Raw genomic sequence first — 10,258 nt, 5'->3', positions numbered from 1 at the left:
TTATAATACGTCTTTTTCGTTTACTAAAATATATTTTCCTTGCAATTCTAACACTACATTATTGATTTGTTCCTCCTATAAGTAATGCGAATTATATTAAAATTATCTTGCGGTATCAGAGCTCTCTAAGGGTCTGTTTCACAATATCCGGATAAGTTCCGAATAAGCTCAAAATTATAATTACTTATTGGTAGGTAAAACACTATTTTTGCGTTTCACGACTGTCAGATAGCCTATGCGTCATGAAACCCGAAGTTTCTTATTCGGAACTTTTGATGTGATTCTTTTTTATATGTGTTGCATAGCTTTTTGGTACTTAAGAAAACAACTGACGGCCTTGTCTAGGCAATCTAAGTAATGAGGGAAATGTGCAATAAACTAAACAAAATAATTATATGGATTGGTAATTAAAACAACATTAAAACTAATTAGAATTTAATTTAAAATCACAAATGTAGGTAATTCAAACATTTCAAACATTGAATCATATTAATAAGGCCCATAATGCTATAACAATGAAATACAACTAGATCTATAAATATTGAATCTAATACTGAAAGAAAATGGTCGGCAGGAACCGATTACGAATTAAAAACCACCGGTATTTATAACAATTTATTTACAGTTACCGAAACCATTTAACAAAATGTATTTATTGGACGGAATGTTAATTACGGTTTTAATTTAGGCGCAGCTGCACGCGCAGCGTTTTACGCGTTTTTCGCGCGGCACCAAAGCGTCCACGCTGCGGACAGAGCGGGGCTGCATATCTGTGAAAAAAAAAGTAATTTAAATAAGGAGTTATATATACATTAAAATGGCCGGCCCCGGCTTGACAGATTCAATTTGGCACAACAATTCTTGGTATTAGGATAGTGACACTTCATACAATGATTACTTAGAATTTTTATGCTTTGAAAAAAATTTATATATTATTTTAAAAAAAAACAGATTAAAAAAAATACACCTATGCAATAAAAAGAGTGCCTGTTATAAAAAAAAATATTATATTATAAAGTAGTTTTGTTAAAATGCGTCGAATAAAGCTTTCTGAACTTTGATTTTAAGTATTTAACAAGCTTTAACATAGATCTTTAAAAAAAATTGTGGGATAAAAATAAAAAAAGTGGAAAATTGGAATGCTTTTTAACCCACACATCAAATAAATAACAATTAAAGGCATTATTATAAACTTACCACTACTCACGTTTACTAGAAATCAGACTGATATTAGATAGCCCAATTATTTATTGTTTGAAAATATACTATATATTCCAAGAAATCTGATAATAGATACATTGTCTTCTTAATTAGTCGCTGGATGTAATTGGATATTTTCTACGCTATATTGTATTGTTTGTGTACAAAGGAAATACATATTATAGTGTATAACCGACTAAAGTCACGTTCTGATGTGTTTTATAAGAATTTATTTTAGTAATAACCTTTATGTTATGACGTATACAATTGTCGTCCTGTCTTATAATAATTGTATTGGAAAGAACAAAGATTGCAACAAGTGACAATAGGTTTTAAGTCACAGAAATTATTATGATTTATTTATTCCTACAATGCGATTTAAAAATACAGTAAAATCTATTGAGTAGTAGTTATTTACAAAGACATAGAACTTACAATGCGGCCTCTCATCCATGTCCTGTGGCAGTAGCAACGTGCGTGGTGCGCGTGGGGGTTGCGCAGGCGTTTCCTGAGGTTGGTACTGGTCTTCTGAATGCTGCTCATCATTATGAGACTCTTCAGCTTCGGCTTGAGCAGCGGCCGCCAGAGTGTTCATTATTGTCTTTACCTGAAAGACGCGCTATTAAACTTAATATTCCAGAAAACTCACATCATTTTTGATGAAATTTATCTAAATACGTTTTTATATAAATGTTTGAAGACAAGAATCTATAAACGAAAGATACTTCTACCTATACCTGTGTTAAATAATCTAGTGATAAGATTTTTAAGGCACAGTGTGAAAATTGGCTGCATGGAAATAAAGTACTTTTCAAATTGGTAATTGATATACAATAAAACTTAAATTGTACAGCACAATATTTTATCTATATAACATATTAAAATATATGGTCGAGTCTTAATAATTGATTATAAGCATAAGTCAGCGTGGGTGGAAAATTTCCTGTATTATATTCTTTATCCTCCTTACCTGGCATAAATAAATTATTACGTCCGTTCCCTAGCGACCTTACTTATAAGAATTGCTTTATCGTAAACAGATCTGATTTATATAGAATTTCATGCAAAATAATTGTCTATTCTTACTATGAACAGTCCTTTATTTGTTCGTCATATTAAGTTACTTAATAGGTAGATCAAAAATCTACATAATTCGCAATTTTTATAGTTTTAAGTTTTCATATTATTTGAAGTATGATTTGAATTATTATCTAATTATAACATATAAGATGCATTAATTATTTAATTCTCTGATACGAAATAGTGGTGTCGAGTTTTAAAATGGGCCTCTGAATACTGTATTTTCGTTTCGTTCGTGTTTCGTAATCATTTGCTCACATGCAAAAGTTGAAAAGCCTTATGTGCCTGACACACCGTCAACTTTTTATGTATGACATGTCAGTGTTAAATGCCACATAGAAAGTTTATTGGTGCACAGCCGGATTCAAACCTACTCCAGAGCTAAGATTCGAACGCAGGCCAAAAGAAAACTGTTTTAAAAATCAATGAAGAAGTTTTTATTTTAAAGTATTCAGAAGTATTAGTACCGCAACACGGCCCGTCCTTTACTCGAGACTGATCAGGATTGTTAAAGTTTGTGAATCGAGCAGCCTGAAGCAGTAACCAAGCAGGCATTGTATCAACACGGTATTTTTAACATTTCGTGCAATTTGAACCAATAATCTTTTTTTCTTAATAATCTTTTCACACAGTCACTGATTGACTCATCTAAACACTCACGCACTTTTAGAAAATAGAAGCTTGAAATGTATAATAAAATTAGTGTTGGCTGTATGAATCAAAGAATTACGAAACAATATAATTTAATATTAGATGTATTACTAATGGAGTACGTTATGTTTTCAAGCGATGGCAAATCTATTTATTAAAAGTATATCTAAAAGATTTTGAATATTGATATAACTTAAGACAGACGGTTCTTTAAGTAGGGACTGAATAAATTAACCGATTTGGATATTACATGGATCTCAGAACTTTTACGATAGACGAACTGAATTATGAGACTCGTTTTCTTTACACACATGGACTATATGCCTATAAGACTATATACTTCATTATTAAATTATTATAATTTGTTCCGACTACATAGATCGCTGTAATTGGTAAATCAATTTGAATATCTTTGATATGAACTGTGTAAGCATAAGTGAACCTTTGAAATTAGTTTGCCGCTTTGATTGTTTAAGTAGACGGACGACATGTCATAGAAATAATTTATATTGTCTAGTGACTTCGTTTATATATATATATACACGATAGGGTTCATTCTATTATACAGGACATATTATATGTCCTGTATAATAGAAAAAGTAGGTATTAAGACCAATTAATTAATCGTTTAAATCGTATATAGTGTAAAACAAAAAATTTAAGATAAACAATAGTTAAACTACTGTCAAATTGAATAATTTGTTACAGTGGCAAATAAAATGTATTGCGTTATAAACTGTACAAACTTCAATAAGTGGTACGATAAATGCTCCGAATAAAATAATTCCATACTTATCTTGAAGGAAGGGCAAACATTTAAAATGCCATTCACAAAGCAGCAGGCATAAACTAACTTCTTATACTAAAAGTTTTAGAATAATATTGATTATTTATTTACTAACAATTAATATTTGTATGGTATACGATAAAATAGCACGAGTAATCAAGAATTTGGTTGCAATTCTATGGCCGACTGCATTATAGATACTTTTTTGTGATTGATTAATAAATTTGACCACTATTTATTACACACGTACTGACGAGTTTGACGACTATGGGACATAAACAGTAATTAATCTCACCTCTTGCATATCATTGTCGATTTGTTGTTCCCTACGTTGATTGTCAATAGCGTCCTGCGCCGTGCGATGGATCAATCTCAGGTCATCCTGTGTGAGGTCGTACGGGAGATTCATTTGTACCGGGCTACCTTCCATTTGCATCTTCTGTACCTGGTTTTAGTATGTAAGGTATAAGATAATTGTCTGTCAGGTTTAGTTTGTGCAGTTTCTGTTAGTTCCATCAATAACAACAACGACAAAGGGGATAGCACGCATTGGTTGTAATAAGATAATGATTTTAATTAATTGATGTTATATATAGGAACATATTTTCCTAGCTAGTTTTGACAAATTTATTCGAATAATTGCTACCCACTTTAACAAGGCTATATGTTGTAGTTCTATGTTCAAAATAAAGAAGAAAAAAATCAGTGGCGCTACAACCTCTTTAGGTCTTGGCCTCAGATTTTTGAATCTGTTTCATGATCATTTTTAAATCTAATAGGCAAGTAGGTGATCAGCCTCCAGTGCCTGACACATATCGTCGACTTTTTGGGTCTAAGACATGTCGGTTTCCTCACGATGTTTTCCTTCACCGTACGAGCAAATGTTAAATGCACACATAAAAAGAAAGTCCATTGGTGCAAAGCCGGGGATCGAACCTACGACCTCAGGTATGAGAATCGCACGCTGAAGCCACTAAGCCAAAATTTCTCTTCAAAATAAAGAACCAATTTTTATAATGTTTTATAAATAAATTGGAAAATAACACAGAACCAACTTATAGCCTAATTACTCAAGTTTAAGTTAGTTTAAGCCTCAGGCATCGAATATAAATCGTTTAAATGTGGCAATAACTTAGCTTTAAGTTGTTAGCACTCATTTTATGATCGATTTATTGCTACTATCGTACTCAATTTTCGATTAAGTAGGTTCGGAAAGCTCGTGCGGAAACATGCTTTCAAAGTCAATTTATAGACTTAGAAATTTTGAGAAAAAATTTTCTTTGTACAACACAAACAACATGAAACGTTAAAGGTTTGATAATGGCCTATAATGGTCGTTATTTTTATTAATTTCCATCAAAAACAATCCAGAAAGTAAATTTCTAAGAAGTATCACTGAGTTACAGCCGAGTAAAATTTATTTCTAAAAGTTCTTTGCTAGATATTAAGTCCCATAATCCTACATAAGGCATATTTCAACGACTGTTCTAATATTAAGAAATTTCAAAATTTAGTCTGAGTCTATGTTTAAAAAGGAAATCTGTTATTAAAGCATTTCCTTACCTCAGGTTGTTCTAATTCTTGTGTGGGTGCTGTTTGTGGGACAAACTGATGAAGAACAGCTGGCTGCTGAAAAATAAGGTAAAATTTATTAAACTAATGTTAGTATTGTCTTTTATTAACATAACTTTTACACATTTAAAGAAAATACTTTTTTAACGGATTTAAGTTATGTATTATTGAAACTTAGATTTATTTAAACATAATTTTAAATTTAAGCGACGTTTCGCGTGCACCTAACCCTTAACACCAAATTGTCTTCAGTCACCGTGACCACGCACGCTGTAAAGCACGCGAAACCTCGGTGAAATTTAAAATTATGTTTAAATAATTATAAGTTTACAATAATACATAACTTTAATCCGTTAAAAAAGTCTTTTCTTTAAACTAATATTGTCGACAATGTTCCTTACTTTATACCTAGTAAATTAAGTAATTAGGTAGTAGTAAGGTTCAAAGTATTGAATATTTAAAAAAAACATTTTTTCTCATTAATATAGTCTATATCATGTTTTAACAGCGCTTGTTTATTATAAATTTGAGTGCACACTGAGTACTTAAATATAAATAGTGTTAGAAGAAAGATGTTACCGTAAAACACTGTATCATTTTATATATTTCATACACTTTACAAAATACTATGAAGAAATACACTGTATTTATCTTTTTGTTAATATGATTTGCAACAGTGTAATAAGAAATATCTCGAACAATTTTGAGAATTAAAACAAAATTAATTACTTATGACGATTTAACTATTACGGAATAAACTATCGTGACACTTCGCGCGGCTTATAACTGTTTAAAACCGATGTTAAATGACATAACTAACAAAGATATTTATGAAGCACTGAAACGCAACTAAATGCATGTTAAGAAGACCTACCCTATATTTTCTTTAATAATTCTCTTAATTTGATAATAAATATCGAAACTTTCTATGATGTTACAGAATTTTTAAAACCATTTCAGTCAGATTGGATGGATTAAACAATTTAATACAAGGTAGATCAAGGTGGAACACATCATTTAATAATCGTTTAACCTAGCGAGCGAAGTGGCAGAAAACCTTAGCAATTTATAGGTTTATCAAAAATAGGTCAGAAGAGGATGTAAAATCGATAGGCGTGATGTTTGAGGCATTGCTTCACGTTACAGCACCGCGTCTGCATCGGAATCATTCGAACTCTAAACTGAACTCTAAAATATCAAAATCAATTAATTACTTTTATAACACTGTATATGTACTACTGAGGTTTAAAGCCATACAACTACAAAAGTGAAGAAAACACAGGTTATTCATATATTTAATGGATAACTGACTGAACTGATTGCTAGAAAAACCTTTGTTTGTTTTTTCATATGGATTTTTATTTAAATTCCAGCACTATACATTTTTACCATTGAGTTAGAATTTTTGAAGAAAACGTAAATTATGCGGCTGTTACCCATCGTAAACATAGCGAAAGAAATATTCTAATCTACTGTACTTTTGAAGTTGATTTTATTCCTACTAATTGCCTACTAAGTATATAGACGTCACTTTCATACTATGTTATATTATGTTATACTGTTATTAAATGAGCGTATTTTCTACTCTATTAAATTGATGTAAATATTAATGTAACATTCTAATGATGTAATAAATTTCATGTGTTTCTTTTTGAGTTCATTCGCTACACACACAAAGCTTTCCCCTTTATAATATTAGTAAATACATGGATAGAAACGACTTCATACGATGTTATTCCTAATCTCATATTTTAAAATGTTATAACATTTATGTCAAACGCATTAACCAAAACGAACTATTATATTTTCGTTGCATCAATTAAGTTATAAACTACGCTTTTAGAATGAAAGTACTAAAGTGGTGGTAATTACTGATGTGGAAGCAGATAATATAACGGGATCTAAAGTTTGATTGTCGCTCTATTGTTCCGATATCTGATATGAATTAACGGTTCATGGTTCGGTCAAATATTTTTGCTGTGTACTTAAATTTCGATTAAGATTTCCAACTGTAAACACGATATCTCTAGTTATTTTAGAATATAGTTGATTAAAATTCAAGATATAAAAGACTGCGATACTTTGAAAATAATATTTATTTATGTGACGAATGACGGTTATAGTTATATATTATAAATATAACTATATTATATAGTTATATGTTATATGTTATATATTATAACTTAGACTAATTTTTTTGGATAACTATATTAACGAAAGAAATTATTTTTACCCCGCGTACTTATAATAACTTACGTGTCACAATCAAGACTGCCATACTTAATATTAAAAAAAAAACAAAATTGATGATAAATCTATGATGAAGGATTTACCTCGTCTTGGTCTTGTTGCTGGGCCTGTGGGGGTGGGGCAAAGTGTCCCATGGACTCTGGCGGTGGGGCCATGTTCTGGGGGGCAGGGACTGCAATCACTCGCATGCCGCGGGGCGCACCCATTTGTTCCTCTGGGTACATACGCTAAAAATACATAATAGATCATCACCTAAATTCTTCAATCAAAATTCCTAAATAGTTTACTTAAAATATTTATTCAAAAATATTATTTTCTGTAAGAGATCAAACAGAAGATTTAACTATTATACCAATGTAAATAAAATTGTTAATAGCACTCTCATTGGTTCAACAGTTCTACTGAACATTCCTAGATCGGTCGCAAAATCCCATTTTTCAATTTAAATTTTTCAAGTTTTTGATATTGTTTGAACACACCCGTACCTCGGTTCATCACGTAAAACTCTCGGAGATATGGAATGGAAATTAGAAAGTGCACCTGTGTCTGGGAATGCACTAGTGCTCAATAATAGTTTCCACGTACTCAGAGCTCGTTCCCAATGGACATTAGATACCGTGCGCGAATTCATTTGGATACGTTGTGTTTAACAGTTCCTCCAACCAAAAGGATGGATGGAAGGAGGATACTCCACCAGTATAATAACTGTCCGGCCTTAGTTGGAGTATCTTGGAGAAATTGTATATGTATCATCGAGGAGTTGTATATATCTTCGTGAACTATATAACTTCGCGAAGTTGTATATATCTTCGAGAAGTTGTATATATATTCGAGAAGTTGTATATATATTCGAGAAGTTGTATATATCTTCGAGAAGGTGTATAAATCTTCGAGAAGTCGTATATATTCGAGAAGTTGTATATATCTTTAGCAACCGGAAGAACTATGTACACGCGTTTTAGGGTATGACGTCATCGTAGTGACGTTACGTTAAAAAAATCTATCTCAAATGAGATATTAAACCATTTATGTCCTTTGTTTTGTGTTATATTGACCAATATCGAAAAAATATTAATGTAAAGAAATCTTCTTCATCTTTTACTCAACTTTTAACAAAGCTAATATCAAAATTTTCCTTAATCGACGGGAATCGTTTAAAGTAATGAATCATTATTAGGGAACCCTGACACATTTTTAAGAGACTTACCTCCAGTAATGGAGAGGCTAAAAGAAGAAGAAGACACATTTTTACTTAAAACGATTCCCAATACTTTCACATTGTAATGCATACTTATAAACACATTTTTATTATTCACTATTTTAATTTGTGTTATTATCCTCCTTTAGTATAAGTTACCTCTTGTTGTTCCTGATTCTGTGGTACTGGTGGTGGTGCGAACGGTCCCATGTTTGCTGCCTGCGATTGAATATTAGAAATGGGGATCACACGCTGAATGTGGATGCGCATTTCACGGGGTGCGTTCATCTGCTCTTCTGAGGAGTCCCATGGCATCTGAAAAGTTGACACTTATTGGTGGTTGCTTATTGTTTTATAACATGGTAACCTTATTCTCCTATACAAAGAAATTTATGCAGTTTAATATCATAATTAATTGATAGAAATAGTGAATCTCTATCTTTAATCTACCTCACCATGACCTATATTTACTCTAGTATTAAAGTTTCACTATTCTTGCCCTTATTAGTGCTGAGGTGAGGGCCAGACAAAATTATGCCTTTAATTTGTATCATAATTACCTTTAGAAGTTAGTCATTTGTACCTACTAGATTCGAAGTCTTCGTAATGAACTGAATAAGAGTTTGGAGGATAAATGTTTAATAAGTATTAAACTAGCTGAGAGTTTTCAGTTAATAAATGCAGGTTATGTTACATTTACTAAAGATTTAAATCAGTACATTCACTTCACTAGCCTACGCTTCCTAAAATAGTTGTTCAGTAATTAAACGTGTCAGCCGACTTGCATGGTTTTTATCATAATAATAATAAGATTACAATGAACATCTCAACAACCATATGCAGTATGTTTAATTATATGCAAATAGGTATTCATCCAGGAACCAGTCGCGATAACAGGAATGATTAGTGTCCACGAGACACTACGAGTTTTACACTACAAGTTATATGCAAATTCGCATTTAAATACTAGGCAAAATAATTTTAAATAAAGAACAAAGGTAAAAATGAATAAAACATCGCTACAAACGCTGGACATTACGGTAGGCGAATCCTGATACGGAATCAATGACCCGAGAGTTAAAAACAAAGCTAACGTGCCACGAGCTCGATATAGGTGACTTTTTGTTTACGTTTCAATGACAGGAATACTATTAAAGACCACGCCTATTGTCAACGCCGTCCAATCTATTCTAAATTTGAACGTCTGTTAATTTAGTATCCGATAACATTTTTAATCTGTTGTACTTCCAATAGCTAAGTACGTAGTAATAGTTTGCAAATATAATATGAACCTTGATTTTCTCTAATTAGATGACACAGGGTTGTTACGTCACCATATTATTGTTATTATTATCATGTTTAAACCGTTATCCTGTGCCCAATAAGTTATGAGTGACCAATCAAGTTTATTAATATTCAAGCAACAAGTGTTTGATTAATGCGGAACTAGTTAATAAAATCACGGAAGAGATGACTCTGTATTGTCCATGTAACCTTACGTTGTTGGTTAGGCATCAGTT

At 31.7% G+C, this 10,258-nt stretch overlaps 1 protein-coding gene across 3 annotated transcripts in view; it reads right to left on the bottom strand.

The window, feature by feature from the left end:
- Positions 1-418: 418 nt before the first annotated feature.
- LOC110999789 overlaps positions 419-10,258 on the bottom strand; it is a 36,909-nt gene continuing 27,069 nt past the window's right edge. The window contains exons 7-12 of one of the 3 annotated variants that reach the window (XM_022269015.2): positions 8,898-9,053; positions 7,624-7,767; positions 5,282-5,344; positions 4,014-4,163; positions 1,636-1,819; positions 419-770 (exon numbers count right to left, since the gene is read on the bottom strand). In XM_022269015.2, coding sequence (XP_022124707.2) covers positions 685-770; positions 1,636-1,819; positions 4,014-4,163; positions 5,282-5,344; positions 7,624-7,767; positions 8,898-9,053 — 783 coding nt within the window. In that variant the 3' untranslated portion in view covers positions 419-684. Of the gene's footprint in view, positions 771-1,635; positions 1,820-4,013; positions 4,164-5,281; positions 5,348-7,623; positions 7,768-8,897; positions 9,054-10,258 lie in introns of all 3 variants that reach the window. The other 2 variants (XM_022269014.2, XM_022269016.2) reach the window with 2 other exon arrangements.

This window comes from Pieris rapae, chromosome 4 (genome assembly GCF_905147795.1).
Source record: "Pieris rapae chromosome 4, ilPieRapa1.1, whole genome shotgun sequence".
Taxonomy (NCBI): Eukaryota; Metazoa; Arthropoda; class Insecta; order Lepidoptera; family Pieridae; genus Pieris; species Pieris rapae.
The sequence above is the reverse complement of the archived record's forward strand: the minus strand, read 5'-3'. Positions and strand labels throughout refer to the sequence as shown.